This window comes from Monodon monoceros, unplaced genomic scaffold (genome assembly GCF_005190385.1).
Source record: "Monodon monoceros isolate NGI ecotype Baffin Bay Population unplaced genomic scaffold, NGI_Narwhal_1 Super_Scaffold_9, whole genome shotgun sequence".
NCBI classification, from domain to species: Eukaryota; Metazoa; Chordata; class Mammalia; order Artiodactyla; family Monodontidae; genus Monodon; species Monodon monoceros.
Genome location: NW_021703786.1, coordinates 21,655,061 through 21,681,325, shown reverse-complemented (window position 1 = coordinate 21,681,325; position 26,265 = coordinate 21,655,061). Strand labels below are relative to the sequence as shown.

The following is a 26,265-nucleotide window of genomic DNA, read 5'->3' as shown; positions in this document are numbered from 1 at the left end:
GACATGTACTGTATTGTGTTTTTAAAAAAGTACATTACGTAAGGAATGTAAGACTCAAAGGCAAAGATAACAAATGTTCTATAAAGTACTTCAATGCCACACTGTCAGTGCTTAATAAATTTTAAATAGCAAAAAGTGAAGTTACAAATTCTAAAGTCTTATTCTGGCATCCTATTGGATGACACTGTTAATAATTAAGATTTTGATCCTATCTCCTGTGAATTAATGCAGTAAGAGTATTTTCTTGCTTCAGCTTGGTACACACAAAAGGTTCTTCTCTGCCAGCCAAGTATCCTGTTAGCGGTTTTTTTCCCCTGTGATTCTGATCTATTACTTCTTTTAGTTTTTCATGGGAATTTGTGGCTGTGAGTGAACCCAATAAGCCTGTGATTACTTAACTTGGAAAATGGATTGAAAGTAGACTTTCATTTTGTGTGGGTAGATATTTGGTTTTCTTAATCTATCAGCCAAGGTATGTTCTTAATCTTTTAGTAACTGAGCTGACTTATTGTAAACTTCTTTCTAAGCCAGAAAGGATAGGTATGTGATTCCTTAAATCAGTGGTTCTCAAACTTGAGCATGCAAAAAAATCACCAGGGGGACTTAGATCATCTGGTCCTAGGGCCGACACTTTGAAACCCACTGCCTTAAATAAAAGTTGGAGTTTGGAAGAAGTTGATTCCAAGCTTCACGGATGACTTTGAGGGGTTCAAGACTTCAGTGGAGGAAGTCATTACAGGCGTGCTGGAAATAGTGAGAGAACTAGAATTAGAAATGGAGCCTGAAGATGGGACTGAATTGCTGCAATCTCATGATAAAACTTGAACAATGAGGAGTTGCTCCTTATAGATGAGCAAAGAAAGTGGTTTCTTGAGATGGAATCTACTCTGGGTGAAGATGCTGTGAAAATTGTTGAAATGACAACAAAGTGTTTAGAATATTACACAAACTTAGCTGATGAGAAAGAAGCAGCAAGGTTTGAGAGGACTGACTCATTTTGAAAGTTCTACTGTGGGTAAAATGCTATCAAACAGTATTGCATACTACAGAAAAATCATTTGTAAAAGGAAGAGTCAATCAATGTGGTGAACTTCATTGTTGTCTTATTTTAAGAAATTGTCACACCCTCCCCAGTCTTCAGCAGCCACCACCCTGAACAATGAGCAGCCATCAGTATTGAGACAAGACCCTCCACGCGCAGAAAGATTAGGACTCGCTGAAGGCTCAGATGATGGTTAGCAGTTTTTAGCAATAAAGCATTTTTTAATTAAAAAATAAAAAAATAAAAGTTGGGCATTTAAATGGTCCTGTAAGTAATTTGCCATTAAGCCTTTATTTTACTAATTTATGCTTCCTGCAGACAAAACCTAGACTAAATTGACAGTTCTGTTGAGATTATACAAGTTCCTAAAAAATCTCCAATTAAAAAAACAAAACAAAACTCTGACTCTCATAACAGTAAAAATGTACTCATTTTGTTACTAAAGTCTAAAGAAAAGCTCTAGGTTCCAAAACTAACTTCAGTTCCCGGAATCGTCATCATTCTGTTACATTTGGAAGCACACTTGTTCTAAAATAATCATTTGTGAGGCAATGACACTCTTATTCACCCAAAGGAAACAGAAACAACAACACAGGAAGCACTGGGCAGCCTTAAGCCAATTCTTTTTGGAAAGCACATTTAATTCACCGTTGCACAACTCAAACAGAGGAGGTGGTTAGGAGGTCAGGACATCAGGTAGGTAATTTCAACCAGGAATATTTAACAAAGAGAAATATCTTGAAATCATGGATGGTCTAGGAATATCTGAGAGGTAAAGAACTGACTTCTTATGTGACAACTTGTCAGGAATGTTCAAAATTTCCCATTATTGTCCACAGACCCTGAGATTGAACGTAAAATATCTCCAAAAGAGCTAGGCACAAGTAACTTCTTCGGGCTGTTTTGTCTGAGGCTAAAACACTATTTTGATGTTCACCCTACACAATGCCAAAACTGACTGCTCTTTGCTATCTCGGGAGCACAGCTCAGCTTCTCCCCACATACAAACAGTACTGATCTTCAAAGACTGTGAGCCTCATTCCAGAAACTCAGACAAGATTCTTACTGTTTTTTTCATCCTTTGAATACATGTTCCTCCTCCTTTGATACAGTTTCTTCATATAAACCATTTTATCTAAAGAAAGTGACCAACTGTTACTCCAGTGGAGTCTCTTCTCAGTAGCCAAAGGTTATAGTTAGATTCTAAACTTCTTGGATTCATGATCATCCCTCCCCGTTTATCCCTCTACAACATTACCATCCTCAACAGGAAGGTGTAATCCACAAGTGAGGCAGGGCTCGGTCATCTGTCCTGTTCCTAATCCCAAGGCTTATTCTCAATGTTAACACATGGATACAGAAGACACATTGCAGCTACTTCTTATGGAGTCCTCTTCCCCAATTCGTGGATGAAACCATGTGCAAAGTGAACAAAGAAATAATAACTAAGTGGAGCTTAAGTGCTACACCAGGAGATGTAACTACAATCAACAGTTGGAAAAGGGGTTCTGTGAGACGACAGAATGAAGCTTTTTCATTGAGAAAGGTGATATGGGATGACATCTGCTCTTGCCAGAGCCAGGTCTCCCAACTGAAAAAACAAACAGCATCAACATCCCACAGAATCCTGACTGCATGTTTGATGCCACAGTAAGTCCCAGCATCACAGACTGTTGGTACGGAAAGAGACCGCCTAGACTGGCTGGTCCAAACCCATCATTTTTCAAACCAGAAAACTGAGCCCCAGGAAAAAGAAAGTAACTTGCCTTAATTAAGGTTAAAGTTCCTTAGCTGCAACACTGAGGCCAGGACTTAGATTTTCTGACCATCAGACCACTGTTTTTAGGCCCTTCCCTTTTTCTTGGGGAGTGGTGGTGGTGGTTAACGTTGAACGAATGTAAACACCAATGGAGTTTTTCTGCTTTTGCTAGAAAAAAAGAACAGCCCATTTACCTCCTCCTGCTTGGGAAAGGTCCAGCATGTCCATGTGTCCATCCCCGCAGGCTTCAGGGATGAGAGAGCCCTTACAGACCCAGCAACTGGGCAGCAACTTGCTATGAATGATGCCAAGTGGGAGTGTCTGCATCCAGCCCAGGTCTGTGTGGCTTTTCACCCTTTTCTTCTTCATCATCCAATAAAATTACAAATATAATGCAAGTGTGTTTATATCTATGCTCCTTTAGATTAAACAAGCCTCATCATGGTTTCAGGTGCCCCAATGAGAAAAATAAAACAAAATTGCACTTGTGGCCTCTCAGATTAAAGACTGAGTTAAAATGAGGTTGCCCGGCCCATAGGAGAATGGGCCACACACGCTGATACGACTGGCCCATCATTCCACCCTGGCACTTATGCCCAGCAGACTCAAAGACCCGTGGGAATGACTCCTTCACAAGACACCCAAGAGGTAGATAAATGCAATCAGCCCCATGGGTGGACGTAGCACACAGAAGCACAGGGTTGGGTGTGTGGAGGTGCCTTGGACACGAGACAGAAGGCCTGAAGGGTGAGGCCAGACCTCTGGCTCTAACCATAGCACTCTCCCTGGAAGGAATAGCTTCTGGTCATGAGAGAAATTCCCAGTATGTAGCAAATGTCTATAGTAGTGAGAGGGTGGAATAGGAGGTAAAGAGGTGTTGCTGGTCTAAGGATGACACACTTTTTCTACATGAATCACTAGGGTAGAGCTGTCAATGAGGCAAATCTGAAGGGTTAGGATTATGAACTCGGGAACTCGGGCACCTTAACCCCAGGCCATGCATGACCCGTGGGTGACCCTGCCATTCTCACTCCCAACAGACCGAAGAATAGGTAGAAAGGACTTCCTTTAGGAGAGAACCATGCCGGACTGAGGTGATGGCAAAGACAGGCAGCTCTGATGGTTCAGCTCTCCCCGGATTTCTCCTTCTGCCTGAGGGAAGGGAGAGGAGCTAGGGGCATGGATGACACAGCAAGGCTGCAAAGCCTGGCAGTTCCTACCAGAGCTGCTGAGAGTCAGGCCCAAGAACCATAAACACAGGGTAAACCAAGGCCCCTTTCTCTGAAATGAGAGGCCTTGGCCCTGCCCTCCTCTTTAAGAGAATGGCCTGAGAAGGAAAGCTGGCTTCCCACTGAGGTAATGAAGAATACCTGCTCAGCTACTAGGTCACCCTCAGGTTAAGCAGGTAGACTCCCTGAAGGAGGCGTTCTGAGGACAAAGGCGAGGAGCTCTGCTTCTCTGGGACACATCACAAGTTTTAAGTTACACACTCTCCCACACGCAGCACACCCACATGCACACACGCACAGAGACCCACATTCTTCCCACCCACCCCACTCCAAGCCCCCAATTCCGCCCCACAGGTATTGCCCCTGCAAACACGACAGCAGAGACACCCACAGTCCTGGGACAGTCTGATAGTGATCTGAGGATGACTGCCTGTCATTAAGTGCCCCGATAGGTGATGTTGGTGAAGGTGGACGTGGCCTCTTTATACAGTGGGTTGTTGGCCTGCGGAGAGAACAGAAAAGTGTCTTACAGCGAATTCCTCAATTCTTCCCTACCCTCCGGGTTTACACGTCATCTGAGACGTTTACCCAAGACACTCTTCTCTGGGATACACCATCGATGGACTGCTTGATGCTCATGGTACTCACACATTTGCTCTTAAGGAGGGAATGGATAGGAAATAAGAGGAGAGATAAAGTGGAATGCTATCCTGCCACCACGCCTAAGGGGTTAAATTCAGCCCATCACTTTTGGTGATCCCAAAACACTTCAAGATAGCTTTTAGCCAATACTTCCTATTTCCTCCCTCCCTATGAACTCTCTCTTTTGCCTTTCTCCCTTTTTTTCTTTGTTGTGACTGTGATTGGGAGTGTGGGCAGAGAAGAGAAATGTAGCAGGTGGTGGCTGGAACATATAGGACCACATTTGCTCAAATAATTCTTAATCTGTTTTCATCTCATCCCTCAAGCACTACCCACAAACTGTCACGTTATCAGGAAAAAGGCCCTCACAATCATTCGGTTTCCCAAATTATTTTCTAACAAAAAGTGACAAATCCCATTAGGTCTAGTAGTCCTTAGTGGTAGCCTCAAGAAACAGAGCACATTCTCATGTGCCTCAGAGAGTCAGGATTTCTACATCATCTGAACAGAAACATCTCAGTTTCTTGGGACCCTTGAGTACAATGGCCTGAGGTCACCATCAAATGGGAACAAACTTTCAGCCTAACCTCAGGTATTCAGGGAGTCGGTCATTTGGAAGGTCCAGAAAAAAGTTAAAATGTGGAACACGAGCCAAAGGAGAATAGAGTAAACTTAAGTATACAGAAGGTTCTCCATAAATGCTTGTTTGATTGGATTCAATCAGGATAAACTTCAGGGAGCGTACTTTTAAGAGGCTGACCCAAAATAATTCCTATCATAACCTAATTCCCTCCCACAATTGGGGAAGCTGCTTAACTTTTCTATACTCAGTTTCTTGGTCTATAAAATGGGAACAATAATGTTACCTACCACATAGGGCTGTTATAGAGATGAAATAAATTAATATGTAAAAAGCATTTAGAACAGTTCCTGGTAAATCCTCAGTAAATGTAAGTTATTATTATCTGTCTCTGTTTGTGTTTAATGCTTTCATCAGTAGTGTATCATGTATTACTATATGTCCTCAGTGTAGGATTCTCAAGTTTGTCCTGTCTTCCTCACTCAGAGAATACGTTTCCTTTTCATCACTTCGCAGTGTCCAGAGCAGAGCTGAGCCCCTCCCTGTGCTCAGTTGGTACTCACTGACGCAGTAGAGAGAGAATCAGGTGGTTTCCAAGAAGCATACGGACAACAGGACAGTTAGGCCATCTCTCAACTTCCAGAACAGAGGCTAACCGGGAAACTACGGTGCTGGCTGACACTGGCCACCCTAAATAACCATCTGCTGCTTCCTCTTGAGACCCTCGAACCAGCGACTGAGGAAAATGCCCAGCTCAGCCCAGCCTCTTACTGTGTCCCATTTGGCTCTGGCTCTCTCTTCCTCAAATTTAGCAAACTCCTTCCGGTCATGGATGGTAATGAGGAGCTTCCAGATGAGCAGAGTAGCAAGGCCGATGAGCAGAATGGCCCCCATCACTGAAAGCAGGACCACCAGGATGTCAGGGCCCTTGGGACACTCTGTCAGGAGAGAGCACAGAGCAGGGTGGTTGGCAATGGAACAGGAATCATTCGAATTGGCTATAAATAAGATCTTCTTGACAAAGTAATAAAAGTATTGCGTTGGCCAAAAAGTTCGTTCGGGTTTTTCTGGCCAGTGATATAAAAACCCGAACGAACTTTTTGGCCAACTCACACTAGAACGTTATCTAAAGGGAACAGGACTTATAAAATAAGCCAATTAATTTTTTAAAGGAGGGGGGTACAAGCTTTAGAGCAGCAATAATCTGTCCTGATTGTTTTAAATGAGAGGTTGTTAGTTGGTCACCCACAGGTGGAATCTAGCCTACTCTGTGTGAGTCCCCACAATTGGATTTTGTTTTTTAATTTTTTAAAATAAATTTATTTATTTTTGGCTGCGTGGGGTCTTTGTTGCTGTGCGCGGGCTTTCTCCAGTTGCGCAAGCGGGGGCTACTCTTCGCTGCGGCGCGCGGACTTCTCATTGCGGTGGCTTCTCTTGTTGTGGAACACGGACTCGAGAGTGCAGGCTCAGTAGTTGTGGCGCGTGGACTTAGTTGCTCCGCGGCATGTGGGATCCTCCCGGACCAGGTGTTGAACCCGTGTCCCCTGCATTGGCAGGCGGATTCTCAACCACTGCACCACCAGGGAAGACCTACACAGTTGTTTATTAAAAATTTGATTTTGTGGGCAACACTGAATAATCAGGAGATTCTTCCCTTAGAATTTCAGATTCTTCTTCTTCTCTTTTTAAAAAAAAAGTCAAAAGACCTAGAACCACTGAACCTATATTTTTATCGGGTTGTAAATGGCTAGGGCTGAGGAGCAGCTGCCCCTTTTAGATGGGACACGTTTTTTAGTTTGCCAGACTCCTCACTACTCCCTCTTTTCTCCACTAAACAGAGGCAAAGTGTGACTTGTCATTGAGTCTGTGCCACTGTGGGCTATGGAGCCAGACTGCCTGGGTGTGAATCCTGGCTTTCCACTTACTCTGTTATGTGACCTTTGATAAATTATTTAACCTTTCTAGTGCCTGTTTCCCATTTCTCCATCTCTAACAGTAATAGCCCTGACTTCAAACCTTTATTATGAGGAATAATTAAGTTAAATATATTGAAAGAACTCAGAACAGTGCCTGGCAGAGCCAGTGCTCGATAAATATCAGCTACCATTATTACTGGTGCCCCTGCTACACGTGGCTGTTTTCCCTAATTTACTTACCCAGCTCCTGTAGGCATTTGAGTTAGCTGCCCTGGTTCAGATATCTAACATCCCTGAGGGCTGGGAACCAATGACAATTTTAGCATACTTTGAGACTAGGAGGCCTGCCAGCCAAGACAATATTTTGGGTTTCTTCCCAAAATATTTAGTCATCCAAAATCCCCCTATTGAGAACCGACTTCCTGTTCAATCCCAGTCAACAACCAACATAAACAGAGGTACGTCACCCCTCTGAGGGCCAAGATGAGTATGCTCTGAACAGCTCTGCTTCCCATCAACCACAGACGTCTGATGAGTGACCTCGCTCCGGTAACTTCTCAGGTGTTATGTAATTAGGTGTTTGTATATGTGAGTATTGATGGGCCTGGAAAGGAGTCACACCTACTTTCCCCACTGTTTCGCACCTTCTTCTCTAAACATATACACTATGCTCACCACACACTACCCATCCCATCCCACAAAATTACAACCTGTCTATAATGAAAGAAATGTCTGGAGAGAGGCTGTGAGGTTCCAGTGTCCGAGGTCCTAGGAGTGAAGGGCCCCCGTTCTTCTGGGAAAAGCAGTTACGAATTCTCTGGAAGACTGAGGTAGGGCTGACCCTCAAACCTCAAAGTGGAATCTCTTCAATTTTACATGTCAGTACAGGCAGGACAGGTAGAATGCCAGATCTTAAGGGGAAAAATTAAATCTCTTAACCATCTGTCCTGAGAGGGGTGGATGGCAGGCTTCCTGGAAGCAGACACAAGATCAGGCGGTCTCTGAAGAGCCCTCCCAGCCACAGTGATGATGACCCATGGTGGGTGATGACCCAAGGTCAGGGAAGACAGGGTAGGGGTTAGCAGACTTGACACACAAAAGTACAGGAAGTCCAGTTAAATTTGAACTTCAGATAAACAACAAATAACTTTTTAAGTATGTACCACATATTGCATGGGACATATTATACTTCATCAGGCAACACTATCTGGAAGTGATGAGGGCTCAGCTCAGGGGAGCTCATAACCTGAGGGCTGAACACCACTTGGCCAATGCCAAACTCTGGTGGTGCCCTCTTCACTGCCCTGCAGTGGCTCAGCCCTTCAAAAAGGACATATGCAAGGACATGAGTTAGGGAAGAGAATGAGAATAATCTCCTCCTACACTCAGGGCCTCAGACGCTACCTTCTACTAAAAGCCAGAGACCCTGAAAAAGATTGGAGGTTGGGGTGAGAGGAGAGGCAGAACGTGGAATTCCAGGACTACAAGGTAGGAAACGTAGGTCTAGGGTCCCATCTCCTAATGTGGAGGAAGGGGTCTACTGGCAGTAAGCCTAAAAAGTTACCCTCCACTCTGTTAACTAGTTATGTGTTACCATCCCAGTTATCATCATCTTCGTTCCCCACAACTCCAGGAAGTAGATTCCAGTCTCAGAATACCAGGTCAAATGATTCGGTAAGTGATACAGCAAGAGCACCAGCCGGATTGTTGTAACAAAGAGATGAAGTAATGTTAAACCCCAAAGCAGGAACACACTGCCCTTCTGTAATGAGAAGGGACAATGGTACAGATCGGGAGGGTGTGGGAAAATCCATTTAATGTGTTAACACAGGTGGATGGGAAAGTGTGAGGAAGTCATGGCCAAACTAACCTACATCTGCTCCGCCAGAGAGATATACCCAGACTCCTCCCTCTCCACTTCCCCATGCCAGCCTTCCCTGAGTCACAAAATAAAACTAAGGTGATGCCCTTTCCTTACCTTCCTTCTCCCTTATAAAGGATGAGAGTTCTGGAAAGGCTGATGAACAATATCGCAAATGGGGACCCCATGCTTTCCTCTACCCACGGGGACAGCAACACCCTGGGTGACACAGATGTAGCCCTCTTCCCACCTTCAACCCCTCCCTTCTTTAAGCAGCTAAAATTCTGCCAACAGATATTAAGTCTGTCTGTCTCCTAGGAATAATCAGTCCTCTTAATTCATTCAAAAACTATGTATTAAGTATCTTCTCTGTAAATGACTGAGCCAAGTATGGGGATATAACAGTAGATAAGACAGACACCATTCCTGTGTTCATGGAACTTATGGCCAGCTGAGGGAGACAGCCACTACGGAGAACAGTATGGAAGTTCCTTTAAAAACTAAAAATAGAACTACCATGCGACCCAGCAATCCCACTCCTGGGCATATACCCTGAGAAAACCATAATTCAAAAAGTCATGTACCACATGTTCATTGCAGCTCTATTTACAATAGCCAGGACATGGAAGCAACCTAAGTGTCCGTCATCAGATGAATGGATAAAGAAGATGTGGCACATACATACAATGGAATATTACTCAGCCATAAAAAGAAACGAAATTGAGCTATTTGTAATGAGGTGGATGGACCTAGAGTCTGTCATACAGAGTGAAGTAAGTCAGAAAGACAAAGACAAATACCGTATGCTAACACATATATATGGAATTTAAGAAAAAAAAACTGTCATGAAGAACCTAAGGGTAAGACAGAAATAAAGACACAGACCTACTAGAGAATGGACTTGAGGATATGGGGAGGGAGAAGGGTAAGCTGTGACAAAGTGAGAGAGTGGCATGGACATATATACACTACCAAATGTAAAATAGTTAGCTAGTGGGAAGCAGCCGCACAGCACAGGGAGATCAGCTCGGTGCTTTGTGACCACCTAGAGGGGTGGGATAGGGAGGGTGGAAGGGAGGGAGACGCAAGAGGGAAGAGATGTGGGAACATACGTATATGTATAACTGATTCACTTCGTTATAAAGCAGAAACTAACACACCACTGTAAAGCAATTATACTCCAATAAAAAAAAAAAAAGAAGCAATTTGATAGTGTGATGAAGGCCCATCTAAAGGGAAGCACAGCTGCTGTGAGAATCAAACAGGTCACCAAATCTAGTCATCGGAATGGAGGCTGGAGGAGGTCTGAGACGGCTCATCAGGGGACGTGATATATCTAAAGCAGAGGCATTCAAACATTGGGGAATATGTCACAATTACCAGGAGCATTAACAAAGGACACAGAGGCATAGGCCTGTGGAAGTAAGACAGGGCTCAGGACTCTGGATTTTTTAACAAGGGAACATACAAAAGTTTGAGAACCACTGCCCTAAAGCAGGGGCCAGCAAACGACGGCCCAGTAAGCCAAATGCGGCTGGCCACCTGTTTCTGTAAACGCAGTCAGACCCCTTCATTTGCATATAGTCTATGGCTGCTTTCCTGCTACTGTGTCAGAGTTGAGTAGTCACAGCAGAAACCACCTGGCCCACAAAGCCTAAAATATTTAATATCTGGCCCTTTACAGAAAAAGTTTGCTGGCCCCTGGTCTAAAGGATGATTTGAAGAAACTCCTATGGCTGTAAAGAATGTCCAGCGACCGACTGATTTACCCTCTGCCTTCAGAAATTGTTCCTTCACTCCTGAAAGTTCTTGTCCACCCCTCCCATCCCCAACGCCCGCCACACTGTAGCCTTTATCCCTCTGCAGTGTCATTACCGATTTACATGCCTCTCTCCCCCATGGTCTGTGAGTACCACATCTGCCTTATTTACTGTTATAACCCCAGCACCTAGCCCACTGCCTGATATATAATAAGTACTCAAAAATATTGTCAAATGATTCATTACTTAGTCCATTGTTTAAGGGAAAGAAAGGAGATGAAGGAAATAAGGGGAAGCAAGCAAATCTACCATGCTGGATGGTGACAAATCCGTGGTGGGTCTGTGTATGACGGGATGAGCTCCCCTGCTTCCAGAGGGTCTTGAGAACAAGAGGTAACTTTTCAACGTCCAAGGCAGCCTTGGACCGGTGCCTCAAGCACTTAACCACATCCTGTGGTGAAGCTGGCAGGGGCAGCTTGCCCTCAAACCTCAGGCCTTCCTCTGAAGCAGCAAGCAGGTTGCTCTTGGCAACCATTTAACTTTTAGAAGAGCAGACGCCTTGTGCTGGAAAGTGCTAGAATTGAAATTCCTTACTTCCTAACATTATCAACCTCAAAAAACGCCATGCTATATATACTCTGTTCCTTGATGAGCTCCATACCTCCCTTCTTCCTCTCCTGACCCACCTTCTTATTTTTCTATCTCCTAAATTAGCAAGTAAGTTCTTGCTAATATTTGTATTTATATACCCCCACACCCAGGTAACAGGCCCTGACTTATCACTTGTAAGGTCAGGTTTAACCTGGCTGCCTCTGTTTAAGAGGAGTGATGGGTGGAAATAACTGCCTAATATTGGTCTCCCTCTCCCTGCGGGGCAGGGTTGGGACCCTCAGGGTTCACTCACCGGGCTCTTCTACCACATACAGGATGGACTTTCCACTGGAGTCTTCATAGTACTGGAATCTGACGACACAGTCCTCCTCATTCTTGTAGGTACAATTCACAGCATCCTTTCCAGTGTCCTCTGGGGGAGGGGGAAAGATGGGAGGATGAAAAACAAGGCAATTCCGGAAAGATGGAGCCACCTCCAAAGCCAGTCATGGGACGTCTGGGAAAGCAGGTGACAGGATGTCACGTACGCCTGACGTCAGGCGAGATGCCTAGATTCGAGAGGGCTGTGGTGCCTGGCAATTGCCTCTGGATGACCCTCGCTGATGTACTTTGTCCCTCACAGGCCCTTTTCGGTTCTTATTCTTTCCTCTGCAAGGGACATGACATAAAAGCATTACATAATCTGATTCAAAACCTGGCTCTATCACCTACCGGCTATGTGATCTTGGCTAAGTTACTTGACCTCATCGAATCTCTCCCTTCTTCTAATCGAAGAAAAGATACCCTCACTCACAGGGATGGTTGAGAATCAAACAGCATGAAGTCAACTACCCAACACACAGTGGGCGTGCCCTTCCCCCTCATTCCTTTCTCTACTTGCTCAATGATTCTCAATAGTTTGTTTACTCAGCCCTTATATTTCTTCTATTTCTGCTTCCAATCCAGCGTTCCTCTCCAGAGACATCTCCTCTTCTCTGACTCCCATCATGTTTTGTTGGCTTCATCCCTTCTAATTCTAAAACCTGTTATTCTGACTGTGAAACTATGGGTTACCCTCCACCAGCTGCACTATGCCCCTACAAGATTAAGCAAAGGTGCCAAGGTCACACAGCAAATAAGTGACACAGCAAATAAGTGATGGAGTAGGACTAGTACATGAGTCTCAAAGTACATCCTACGGACTTTAACTCAATATGCCTTCAGTAAACCAGTAGTATTACAGGACAGTGGAAAGAGTAAGGATTTCAGGATTTAGTTCTGATCTTAGCTCACTACTCATTTGCTTGGACAAGTTACTTAACTTTCTTGAGATTCAATTTCCTTATCCTCAAAATGAAGATAACAGTAGTACTAAGTTCTACTTTACTAGGTTGTTGGGAGAAGAATAAGATAATGTGCATGAAAAGATACTTTTATAGTTTGTATGAGTTATAAAATTCCATACAAAGAAGCATTTATTTTTATGGTTATCATGGTGGGGGGCTGGGGTACTTATCGACTAACTTGGAATACCCATCTGGTCTAGATGATAAAAATATCTCTGGGCTTCCCTGGTGGCGCAGTGGTTGAGAGTCCGCCTGCCGATGCAGGGGACGCGGGTTCATGCCCCGGTCCGGGAAGATCCCACGTGCCGCAGAGCGGCTGGGCCCGTGAGCCATGGCCACTGAGCCTGCGCGTCCAGAGCCTGTGCTCCACAACGGGAGAGGCCGCAGCAGTGAGAGGTCCGCGTATCAAAAAAAAAAAAAAATCTCTTATCTCAGCAGTCTGTTCCATCTAAGCTAATCATAGGAAGCCTGGTCTCCTCCAGAGGAAAAACTGTCTCTTAACTCAATCCCCAAATCACTACCCTCACTCCAGCCCCACTTTTGATAGTAGCCAAAGGGTCCAGAGATCTAACTCCTTCCCATAACACCCCACCCAGAAGCTGGCTGGCTAGCTGTGTCTTACTGTGGCTCTCACTGAAAATGTGTTTCCTGCCTTCATGGGAGATCACCATCTCCAGAGAGATTGCCATCTCCTGGCACCACCCAATGCCTAGCGGGCCCAGATAACCACGTCAGGTATGTGACAGCAGCAAAGATCATCTCCTTTTAAGTCAAGATGAAATACAAACCAGAATAATTGCAGGCAAGAGTTTTGCTCTCCAGCATGTTTCTATCTGTCTTACTCCAGGAGGGGCTCTGGAGAGCCAAAAGGGCTTCAGGCTAATGATTTTGGCTACAAATCCATAAGGGCGAAGGTTTCCCTATAAACCAGCAAAGCTGTATGCCTGGGCATTGCTTAACACTCTGAGTTAGATAAACTTAGTAAATGATTACTAGCCTACTAAGCTAAGATTATCATGGGTAACCACTTCCTCACTCTGTGCCTCAGTTTCTTCATCTGTAAAATGGGGTACATTATCTTCCTTTCCTTGGGGCGGTAAAGTTAGGGTTGCCTGATTTAGACATACTTTAAAGGGTATTTGCAGGATTTTGCTGAGCCCGTGGGCTCTGGGAAGCAGAAGGGGAAGGGACTGCTGAACAGGTAAGTAAAGATGCAGGAGGACTCTCAAGAAAGCCAGCTTTTAAGTGCCTACTGTACATCAGGCCTGCACAACATGCCTTTGAGGTAGGAATTACTCTTCCGTTTTACAGATGAGACTTGGATAGGTTATGGGATTAAATCGGAAAAATTTAGAACGTGGGTGTGTGCAACTGTATGACATGCCGAACTTACTAAGCTCCTTCACAGGCTCAATCTCATCACGACAGTAACGGCTGCAGGTATTCTCCTCGTACAGGGCTCCTCGGTTAAACTTCTTACACTCCACACACTCCCTAAAGGAGAGAGGACATAGGCATGAAGGCAGGGAAAGAACAAACCTCAATGTGTTTCAGTCTGGCTCTGCCTGCCATACACCAGGAAAACTGTTCCACCCCAGAAAACAAACACAAACAAAAACATTTGTAAGACAATCCTAGGGTCCCAGATAGTCACGTCTGGAGTTCGGGGTGGGAGTGCCCTCCTCACCTATAGGTAAGGCCAGGTAACTTCATTAAACTTCTTTATGTCCCATCCAAGACTGTGACAGGAGGGCGAACCCTATGCCACTTCTGGGAGCCTTAAAGTCAGAAATGGTCTCAAAATTTGGGGGCCCGGTGCAAAATGAAAATGTCAGGTTCCTTATTCAAAACTTAGTAGGAATTTCAAAACAGTGACAGCAGAACATTAAACGAAGTGTAGAGCCCTTCCAAGCACGGGGTTCTGTACAAATGTGCAGGTTGCACACCCATGAATCCAGCTCTGCTTAAAGTAGTAAGAGAAACAGCAGCGCCACAGGCCTGTGCTAGCAGGGACTTCCTCTGACGCCCAGATGAGGCGTCATTTGCAGCGGTGAACTTCTCCTGTTTCACATAGTGTCCTCCGTAACCCCAGCCCCACATCCCGCACAGAATCAGAACATGAGCACTGGAACACTCCCCAGGAGTCACCTGGTTTAGCCTTCCTCCCAACTCAGGGATTCAGGATCCAGCCTAAAAGAGAGGTTTCTCCAACAGCAGTCCAGCTGGTACTACTCTGTCCCCTTCACGCTTGGCTCTACCTCCAGTTTTTCCCCAAGTTTTCAATGGAAAGAGGAATGCTAGTCATTTGCTGTAACAGACTCCTCTCCCTAAAGCTTTGGTGAGTAAGAGAGAACCTGCACAGTCTGGGGGACCCCCAGACACTCAACTCTCTCCAACTCACTCACTTCTTAAAGGTGCAGGCATCAGGGCAGGTGGGACACTTCTCACAGGTGTCCCCGTAGGAGCCCGGCTGGATGCAGATGCAGCTGCCGCATTCACACTTGCCCCGCCCACTGCACAGCAGCCCATTGCTGGACATGCAGGTGTCCGTGCGTGTGGTACAGTTGCAGTAGTAGCCGGTCCAGTCGGAGTCACACAGGCAGTCCCCACAGCTGCACTGGCCATGGCCTGAAAACACACAGCCCAAAGGGGCAGACCAGCCAGTGAGGCCCCACCCCAGGACAGCATCCTGGCTTTACCCCTCCTAACATTGCCACACTTTCACCCCCACACTGAGCCGTTAATCATCTTCTACAGTCCTCATAGCCTCATGCTTCTCTGCATGCTGTTCCCTCTGCCTAGATGCCCTTTCATCCTGTGACCACTACCAAACTCCTACTCACCCTTTAAAGCCCAACCCAAATGTTCCTTTCCCTCCGTAACTTTTCCTGACCTCCCCAGGCCAAAGCAACTGTCTGTCCATGTGCTCTCCCAGCACTTATAAATACCTCTATTTCAACCCTGATGTTCAACCCATTTGCTTGCTTATCTGTTTCTCTTTCTGGATTGTGAGCTCCCTGATGGGGGAGCACATATCATATTCATTTTTCCAACAATACTGATTAGCATAACATCTGGTACAGAGTAGGCATGCCATTAATGTTTATTTATCCATCCATTCAACAAATACTTACTGAGCTCATACCACAACCCGCGCACTGGAGACTCAGCAGTGAACAAGACATGCAAGGTCCCTACCATCATCATGGAGCTTACATTCTAGTTAAATTCCTGGAAATTCACACAAACCTCCACCAACATGTGCCCTGGGTTGTATTATCATAGTATTGCAAAGAGCCGTCAGCCCTAGTAGGAAAGACCTATTCACTTTCCTACATGAGTATAGGAACGGGACAGAGAGACTAGGGTGGGGGGTTGGACGGCTTAAATGTAGGCATTAACTCTCAACACTATATTCCCCTAATATTCATTTACCAATGAATATTGGTAAACTTGGCTCCTAAACCCTACAGAAAGGTGACTCATTCTGCAGGATTCTGAATCAGGAAGAACTGGGTGAACAATAGAAATCTGATTGTTAATCAGAGGAAAGGCAGGGAGCAAGGGGAAAGTAACCTGAATTGGTCTGAAAATCATGCCACTGTGTGAGCAGATGGGCCCCAAGATGGTGGAGGAGAGGGTGGTACACAGCCAGGCTCAAATAGTAACTAGCTGGCAGCCCTGTCCCCGGTGACCCCAGTGGGTCTGATAAATGTCCCTTGGCCACTATGGGTCCCTCTGGATGGGTATCACCCACTAAAGGATGAGTGATACCGGCATAATCCTCTAGGAACCACACCGGCATTCAAGACTCAGACACACCTTCACTGTGTGTGTGTCTGCTTCCCAAGAAGGAAGGGAAATACAACCTCATCTGCCCGAGCTGCCAGGGACATCTAGAGAGTAGAGCTACCGGGTTGGCAGAAGGGTGGAGAAAGAAGAAAGACTGCATTGTGAGGTTGGGTTCCCTAGCAGTATAGCTTGTGGTGAGGATTCTTGTTCCAGTGACTTACTGGGGAAGCAGAAGGGAAGGAGGGACGCAGGACAGGGCAGGAGGCAAAGGCTGGCAGGAATGCGGTCTCATCCGGAGACTCCCCACAGCCTGATCCCATGGTGGGCTCAGGAACATGAACGGTACCACAATAACCTTGAGGCAAAGGGACTGGCTTTGTGTAACCCCACTGTCTGTCAGTCATTAGCCAAGCTCTGAGAGCAATCCAGGTCCTGTCAGCTGAATATAATTCTCCAGAGAAGGGGCAGCTGTGAGGTATTATCAGTAGCCCTACCGGCAGCTGGGGGATGGGTGGGCCAGCCAGCAGAGTGGGACCCCACAGTGTCCACTACACCCAGCTTCTGGCCACACCTCCCAGATAGGGAAAAGACATCACAGAGGCCTGGCAGCACTCAGAGGCCTCAGTCTCCTCTGAAACGCTTGTCCCATAGTGTTTCCTTTGTGAGGCTAAACAAAGCAATCTTTGAGAAGATTTGTGCAGGCCAGCCAGGGAGTGAGGTTGGGAGTGGAAGTGGCAGGCCAGTGCCACTAGGCTGACTCCAAGGCCCCGGCAGGGTCAACCCTTAAAAGGAAGCCACAGTGTGGTAATGTCACAGGACTGGCACCCCTCCAGCAAAACGGGTTCACAGGAAAGTCAGGGGAGGAGGGTGGGAAATGAAGAGAAAGTGTAAGAAAGAAGAGGGAGGTAGGGAAGAAGGCGGGGGGGGGGGGGGAGGGAGGGAGGAGGAAAGGGAGGGGCCGGTGTTCCAGGTCAGAAGGAATGAAGTCACTCTCCTTATATAGCTTGACCTTCTGGACTGATGCCTCACTCCACCGCCCTCCTTTATAAGCCAGCCCTTCCTCTGACTTCCCACCTCCTCCATGAAGCCGCCCAGGCCTCCCCTGTCCACAGTGAGTCTCTCTCCGGAGGACTCCTATAACACCCACTTCCAGGATCTGGGAGGTTCTGCCTCGTGCTGTGAATTCTCCTTAGGTAAGTTAATGGAGAGCAAAACTGTCTTTTTCATGCCTCTTTATCCCACAACACTACGGCACACAGCGCAGAACCTGGCTCACGTGGGTGCCTGATCAATCTATGTTCGTGGATGTGGCAGGTGGAAGAGTCCCTTGACGACAAGGACGCACGCCCTGACGTTTGAGGGGTGCTGAAACCGTGCGACCACGAAGACCATGCCTCCGGTGGGGAGGAGAGGACAGGGACGTCCAGGGGCTGAAACAATGGCCGAGACATAGTGTTCCTGCCTCATGAGCCCCTGCTTGAGCAAAGAACAGACCAGGGCTTCCCTGGTGGCGCAGTGGTTGAGAGTCCGCCTGCCGATGCAGGGAACACGGGTTCGTGCCCCGGTCCGGGAAGATCCCACATGCCGCGGAGCAGCTGGGCCCGTGAGCCATGGCCGCTGAACCTGTGCTCCGCAGCGGGAGAGGCCACAACAGTGAGAGGCCCGCGTACCGCAAAAAAAAAAAAAAAAGAAAGAAAAACAAAAAACAGACCAGGCCAGCAGCTCTGGGCAGGGACAATGGTGAGCTGGGCTATAAGCCTGGCCAGGTCAGGAATCATGCATGAGCCCCGTTCACCCATATGGACCGAGTGCCTGGCACAGAGCAGGTGCTCAAGGAGCATGTGTTCCTGACTATCTGTCAATGGAGAATGTGATGATGGCACCACAGGGTCCAGACCTGAGGCCAGCGGGCACCCAACACCCTGGCAGGAAGGGAGAGGGAGGCCTCTGAGAAGCTGCAGCGGCTGTCCGGGGTTCCCTCGTGTAATTGGCAGGAGCACACCGAGGACGGGCTGTTCTTGCACTGCTGGGAGGCAGGAACCAGCGCTGCTGACCCCGGCAGCTTTGTTTTGTGGCTTCAGTGTGGCCGGCAGCCAAAGGAAACACACTCTGGCCGGGGTCCCTCCCACATGCCTCAATCAGACCAGGAACAATCAGGCCACAGAGGAGCAGAGGACCTCCCTCCATCCCTGGTGCCCCCATAGGCTATGCGTAGGCCTCTCCTAGGGTAACGCTCTTCCCCTCAACCCCAAACTTCTCCTCATGGGTCTCCCATGTCAAACTTAACCATTCCCTTTGGAAACTAGAATATGATGTAAATACTATTAAATATTAGAAGGAACTGAAATTTCTGCCTCACACCCTAATTCAGATTGATCTGTGTGTATGTGTGTGTGTGTGTGTGTGTGTGTCTGTGTGTCTGTCTGATCTCTCTTTCCCATAATCTCTCTGATACCATTTTTCTCCAATCTCTCTCTCGAATTTTGTTGGCATGAGTAAAGGAAACAACTGTATAGCACAGGGAGCTCTACCTAATGCACTGTGGTGATCTAAATGGGAGGGAGTCCAAAAGGGAGGGGCTAACTGTGTGTGGCTGACTCATTTTGCTGTGCAGTGGAGGCTAACACTATACTGTAAAGCAACCATACTCCAATAAAAATTAATTTAAAAAAATGAGTAAAGGAAACAATGTTGTAGATAATAAATAGGAGCCATTTTTGTATTACTTGGGCATGCTTTAGCATGACACACATTTACGTTCCTCATCAGGCTTTCTGAAAGGCTGATGTTAAAGTGAACATCTGGGTAAATTAGCTCAGCTGGTTAGAGCCCCCATGCAAGTGAAGCCAATCTGGGTCATGGATTTGATCACCCCAGAAGCCGATTATAATCTCTCTTTGATTGGCCACACAAGACACCCACAAACCAGTCCCAACCAATTTGCAAATATCTCCAATCTATCTCTCATAAGAGGGATTAAGCCACAGTGACTACACCCCAGCAGAAATGTATCCCCAGTGCCCAGGAACAACTCAGACTGCCTAACTGCCTCTGGGAGTGTTGTCAGTGTGTCTGCAGATAAAGACTACATTAACATTGGCTGGACTTCTTCTAGCTGGCGAAGTACCCCAGGAGTGGGCTTTGGGGCAAGGTGAAACCAGCTTCAGATTACCAGTGGGCCTCAAGATTTTACTGAATTTTGTAATGAGAAGGACAAAACGCAGTACCCTGCAGGTAGAAGGACTCAAATTCCTAACCCCCAATCTGCAGGCTGGGACTCTCTATGGCAGTGCTATCCAATAAACATCTGTGCTGTCCAAAAGGGCAGCCGCTAGCCACATGTGGCTCCTGAGCGACAGAGAAATGAAATTTTTTATTTTTTATTGAATTTGATTTAGATTTAAATGTACTTAAACTTTACTCTTAATTTAAATTTAAATAACCACCATATTGGACAACAGTGATCTCGAGTACAAAAAGTAATAGTATATCAATAGTGATAACAAAATAGTACCAACATTTAATAAGAGCTCACTATTTTCCAGTCATTGTCTAAGGATACTGGCACATTAAATGTGCTCCAATATCTTGCATATACACTACTATTTTCCACGTCTTTGGTGATGAAAAAATAAATTCATGTAAAGTAATTGTTTGAAAATAAATAAATGTTACTAACTTCACTACATATTCTGACATCATGTAGTTTCCAAACCTAGATATACTAAAAATTTAATTACCATCAGTCAGTGATTCTTTTTAAACCTAAAAAGGGGTTGGTCCATATCCTCGAAAAGATTAGGAACCAGTGACAAAATACTAGCAGAAGGGCAGATGAAGGAAAAGAAAAAAAACTATCTTCACTTTCAAGCTTCCCCACGTCTTCCCACCCTCTCCCAGGGGAGAAGCCCCAGGAAGCAGATGCTCATTTCTCTTCCTTGTGCCCCTCGAGCAAGGGCAGAGGGAGCTGAGAGGATTAAAGAGAAACTCATTTCTGTTTCCTGCCGTTGGAGTGGCACACCATCTACTCGCTCTGCCCCGGGCCTTCCTGTGCCCACCTCAAGCCCTGGCCTGCATCCATTTCCAGAGGCTGCAGATGTGTGAGTGTGTGGGGGTACCAGGACGGGAGGGGTGTGCAGTTCTACTCACCTGAGCACATCTCCCCCTTGTAGCGGACACAGGAGAAGTCATCACACTCGCAGTACTTGCCCGTGATCTTGCCAAAGTCACTGCTATGGCAGACGCACTGGCCACAGAGACACTCGCCCCGCTGGCTGCAGATGGGCTGGCCCTCCCGGGGGCTACACTCGTCCTGCTGGGAGGGACGGTAGTCCTCTTCTGAGCACTCACACTGGGACCCCAGCCAGCCAGGCCCGCAGCGGCACACCCCACACTCAAAGGTCCCGTTGCCATTGTTGCAGTGGTGGCTCTGAGGCTCAGCCTGGGCCTGGCAGGCACAGTCACAGTCGAAGGTGACCTGGACGGTGAGGCTGTCTTTGAAGCCCACAGGCTTGATGGTGAAGGACTTCTCCTTCTCCTGGGGGCAGCCACGCACCTTGGCCTCAATGCTGAAGCTCACCTGGATGGAAAGTAAGATCGCATTCAGACACAGGTGGACCCTGTTGATACTCCAGCCCTGGAGGGAAAGAAGCTGTTCCCTGCCCTGCCCAGGAATACCCAAACTGGGTGTCCTGTCCCCCAGCAAGCTGGAGTTCCTCAGCCTTCCCACCACCACGGTCTGCAAAGCCAAAGCAAGAGCCTGGGGATAGTTGTGCAGTTGGGACATATCTGGCTGGGTGTAGACATGGTTTACAATCACAAGATAGCTTTTTTCTAAAATTCCATACGTGAAAATAAACCAGCTCAAGCAGAAAAGAACCTTTGATCTTACAAACGCTCTGCCGTGGCCAAATAAGCTAGCGGGACTGATTACGTAATATCATCAAGATATACAAAGCACTATTTCACACCACACAGTGGCCAACCACAGGCTCGGAGTCTACTGTGCAATTTCCACAAAACATTTCATCACTTATGCAATCAAACATGTTTCAGGCCAATATTTTTTACATAGGGTGTGTGCACATGTGCCTAGAAGATAGAGAGATGGATGGATGGAAACAGATACATAGACAGAGATGATGTAGATATAGATGATATAGCTATAGATATCCCCTCTTTTTTTCCCACCCCTTTCACCAACCCCTCTCCCCTAAGGCAGAAGCAGAGAAGAACCAGCCACTAAGGAAGGAAAACTATAGACGGACTGGAGAGGCAAAATGAACATTTGCATTCTGACGTTCCAGGAGGGTGGGTATTTTGTGTGTGTATGTGTTTATTTTTTTTTCCTTTTAATTTTTATTGGGGTATAATTGATTTAAAATGTTGTGTTAATTTCGAGGGTGGCTATTTTTTTTTTTTTTTTTTTTTTTTTTTTGCGGTACGCGGGCCTCTCACTGTTGTGGCCTCTCCCGTTGCGGAGCACAGGCTCCGGACGCGCGGGCTCAGCGGCCATGGCTCACGGCCCAGCCGCTCCGCGGCATGTGGGATCTTCCCGGACCAGGGCACGAACCCGTGTCCCCTGCATCGGCAGGCGGACTCTCAACCACTGCGCCACCAGGGAAGCCCAAGGGTGGCTATTTTTGCCTATTCTGTTTGCTGCCAAATCTTCAGCAGCTGGAACAATGCCTGGCACAAAGTCGGTGGTCAATAAATATTTATAGATGACACTGCTGTTTTACCTTGTGAAGCAAAGAAAGGCATTACCTTAGGGGAGGCTGGAGACCAGTTAGGGGCTGAAGGTAGAAATATTTTCATTTGCAATCAACTGTGCATAAACAGAGGTAACCTAAACGCAAGTTTTTAAAAATCCTGATGGTGAAGTTACTTAACAGATAGAGAAGGTTTAGGCAACAGAAGCCTCAGAGGAAAAGGCTGGCAGCTCCATTACATCTAACTTGTAAGGACGTTCAGAAAGAAGGTACAGGGAAGGAAGGGGTGGGTGCCCACAGACGCTCTGGGGCACAGGCTAAGGTCAGAGCTGCAGCCTCAGCCCCTGCCCAGTCCACCTCACCGTGTCTCCAATCTTGAGTCCGACACAAGACTTAAGGCCTGGGATGACCTCGTTGTTGAGACAGGTGGCGTTGAAGGATAAGGACAACTCCTCAGGGAGGTCACGCACTTCCAGCTCTACTTTAGAGCGGATTTTCTGAGCAGAAAAGGGCAAGAGAAGATAAGAAAATGGGCTGAGAGGAAATGAGTAGGAGCCAATTACATCCCAAGCAAAACCTCCCAGATGGTCCTGGACTCACCTGCAGTGCCAGATGCTGAGGTCCACCTGCAAGCTGCCAGAGCATCCCTAGGAGCCTGTTTCCTGCTATATTTCCAGCCCAAGACATGCTCTCTCTCTTTCTCCACTTGCTTCTAGGTGAGTCTGGGTAAAATCTAAACCAGCCACGCCCTCCTGCAGGCCTCACGGACGTGTGAGAAGGGAGTGCTAATACTGGTCACCTTGGCTAGTAGCACTTTCTACCTGATCTTTCATCAACCTCACATTCCCCATGGTTCAGCTCCCTCTCTGCTCTATTGTTGGAGCCCAGATCTCCATCACTCTGCACCCGCCCCCCTCAATTTCAGGGCCCTGCTCGTCCTCATCACCATCCCCATCCTCTCTCTTCCACCTTCTCTAAGCTCTTCCCCCATTGTTCCTAAGCCTCCTTGGCGTTCCTTTCTGAGCCGTTTCTATCTCAGAAGGCTGCAGTCCTCCCAGTGCTGGCTATCACTTCCTGGCCTCTGGAAGAAGAAGAGGAAGGCGGTGAAAGCTGCATGGTGGACTTGCAGCCAGGACTCCCAAATCTGAGCCCTCCTGGGTAATGCCAAGTGAAGTGGACTCTTAGCAGGCCCATTCCCAGTGTAAGACACTTACCCCGTAAGCATCAACAATGAGCTGGAGGACATTGCTGGAATCAGTAGATAGAACCCCCACTGTGGTCCCTGGGATGAGCTCACTATAGTTCTAGAAAGGAAGACAGAGATGTCCGGGGATGACTGATGAAGCTGGTGGTCTCCAAAAGCCCTCCCCAAATCAGACTGAGGGTCTTGAAATGAAACTTGAGGGAAGGATGGGATTTTTTTTTTTTTTTTTTTTTGCGGTACGCGGGCCTTTCACCGCTGCGGCCTCTCCCGCTGCGGAGCACAGGCCCTGGACACGCAGGCCCAGCGGCCACGGCTCACGGGCCCAGCCGTTCCGCGGCATGTGGGATCCTCCCGGACCGGGGCACGAACCCGCGTCCCCTGCATCAGCAGGCGGACTCTCAACCACTGCGCCACCAGGGAAGCCCAGGATGGGATATTTTACTTGTCACTGCCAGGAATATATCTAGCAGTTTTTCAGCACTGAGCAAAATTATAGAGAACCTCTCACACCCCTCTCCCCACTGAATTACTCCCCTCCACCACTGCAAACATCAACACACCTATCCTGCTAGGTTCAAAGTTGGAGGAGAGAGACCATCGAGAGGAATCATTAGCTCCTGGGTCTTTCCCAGTTAGGGACCATGGCCAAAGCTGGTGTGGGCTGGTTCCCTGAGACAAGTCCACCCATCACAGGCCCCACTCCCACTCCAGGAAGCCCCAAAGGCATAGTCACCTGGTAGAGATTGACTACATTTTCAGTCACTGCAAAGATCAAATTGATGTTTTTCTGGGACAGCTTCTCAGTCATCAGCCCCAGAGAAGGATAATCCTATGAAAAGAGAGGATGTGATGGTTAGTTAAGAAGCCTATTCACATACATCCATGGATTCTAAGCCTTAGGACTTGGGTGGTTTGGGCCATGGCCCTGACAGTGGTGGGATTTAAACCTTTTCACCCCACGACAATGTGAGGCAAACACAAACCCAGTTGTGAACTCTAAGGATAGATAAAGAGGTACAGGCTGGTAGTGCCAAAACTAAGCACCTCTGTCTTCCTACTCAAATTCAGTGCATTCGTACCAAGGAGCAGCTTCCACGGGTCAGGTGCTGCCAGACCTCGTTGTTTTGAAGCTTCCTCCCATTTTGCAGCTACTGACAAATGCCTTGGGTTGTTGCTTGCAATCCTTCACCATGTGGTCTCAACCTTCCTTTCCAATCATTCACCTCTCTCCCCCGTCTACTTACCACCGAGCTGGCCCACTGTCTTTCTCCCACCTCGAGTGGCCTTCTTTTTGGTAATGCTCCTCCTTCCTTAGGACCCAGCTCAGGTCCCACCTTCTCCAGGAGGCCTTCCCTGATCATCCCAGTTCATGACGAGCTTTCCTCTTTTGAATACCTAAAATCCTCATCAACTATTCTATCCAGTTAGCAGTAATCATGCATCTTCTGTTATTGGTACCACATCTCCTCGAGTAAACCAAAATCTCCCTAAGGGTGGGACGTTATATAGTCTTATTATCTCCCTTGGCCCCTGGTAAGGCCCTGCATAGACTAGGTGTCAATCGTTACAGACTCGCCCATTGCCTGGTAGTGCTCAACCTGTATATGGCTGACACCAAAGAATTCAAGCCAAAATGGGGGTGCTGGTAAATTATGAACATGTCCCTGGAATCCTAGACCTTTCAGGGAGCTCATGAGATCATGCAACTCAGGCTCCTTTTCACAGATGTACCTTTAAGCCACCTAGATGAGGTAGTTGCTACATTGTCTTTAAGAAATGAAGAGTTCACACCTCCCTTTAGATACTCAGAGTGGCAGCATGCTGCAGGGCTCTACGTTCTCTTTACGGCTTACTGCAATTTCTCCTGTTTCAATGTAATCTCCTCTCCTCTTATTTAACCTTCCATGGTTAAATGAAAACAACTTATACAGAAAACAACTTATAAGAAGTCTTCTCATACAGAGCAGTGATTACCAGAGGGGAAGGGGCTGTGGGGAGGGAGAAATAGGTAAAGGGCATCAACTGTACGGTGACAGATGGAAACTAAATTTCTGGTGGTGAGCACGCTGTAGCGTACACCAAAGTAGAAATATAATGTTGTACCCATGAGACTTATATAATGTTATAAACCAATGTTACCTCAATAAAAAATAAATTTAAAAAAAAGTCTTCTCATGTATCAGCTAAAGCATCCTTTAGCCTTCTTTTATTCCAGCTAAATGACTCTGAGCCCTTTAACGTTTCCTCACAGGACTGGCTTTCTATGCTTTTGATGATCTTTGTCTCTTTTTCCTCTGTCTTCTTCCAATAACCACAAGTGAGCATGATATTCCAAGAAGGGGCTAATCCATGCACAGTCGACAGGATGGCCTGCTTTCCAGGTGGACTTGCAAAAGTCCTCTGGGTCCACTCTGGATGCCATGACGATGCTGCTGGTGCTGGAGGCAGTGGTAACACCGACCACAGTCAGGACCATCTCTAATGGCTGTACAGGTGGTACCCTGGATGAGGGTGTCCAGTAGGCGGGAGAGGTGAGGGTGGGCTGAAAAGAGCCCTGAGCCTTGCCCAGAGGAAGGGCTGCCATTTTCACATTCACACAAAGACTGCCTGGGTTAGGGCAGTCCTGGCCATAGTGAATAGGAACCATAGGTGGTACCGAGAATCTCACCATGGTAGTGGAGGCAGCATAATGGTTGTCACTGCCCACATGACACTGCCCATCGTTGGGCTGGACAATGCCTGCCAGCCTTCCATCCAGCGCTATATGGGTCTTGGCATCAGTGGTAAACACCAGCAAGTGGGAGGCATCATTCCTCCAGCCAATCTTCTCCT

At 47.0% G+C, this 26,265-nt stretch overlaps 1 protein-coding gene across 4 annotated transcripts in view; it reads right to left on the bottom strand.

The window, feature by feature from the left end:
* Positions 1-1,665: 1,665 nt before the first annotated feature.
* The window catches only part of ITGB3 (integrin subunit beta 3), a 51,812-nt gene continuing 27,212 nt past the window's right edge, over positions 1,666-26,265 (bottom strand). Inside the window, exons 6-16 of one of the 4 annotated variants that reach the window (XM_029211857.1) lie at positions 26,102-26,263; positions 24,167-24,262; positions 23,444-23,533; positions 22,592-22,726; positions 20,668-21,097; positions 15,132-15,354; positions 14,120-14,220; positions 11,694-11,813; positions 6,024-6,190; positions 4,422-4,532; positions 1,666-2,969 (exon numbers count right to left, since the gene is read on the bottom strand). In XM_029211857.1, the coding sequence (XP_029067690.1) occupies positions 4,467-4,532; positions 6,024-6,190; positions 11,694-11,813; positions 14,120-14,220; positions 15,132-15,354; positions 20,668-21,097; positions 22,592-22,726; positions 23,444-23,533; positions 24,167-24,262; positions 26,102-26,263 (1,590 nt within the window). In that variant the 3' untranslated portion in view covers positions 1,666-2,969; positions 4,422-4,466. Of the gene's footprint in view, positions 4,533-5,618; positions 6,191-11,693; positions 11,814-14,119; positions 14,221-15,131; positions 15,355-20,667; positions 21,098-22,591; positions 22,727-23,443; positions 23,534-24,166; positions 24,263-26,101; positions 26,264-26,265 lie in introns of those variants that run through there. The other 3 variants (XM_029211856.1, XM_029211858.1, XM_029211855.1) reach the window with 3 other exon arrangements.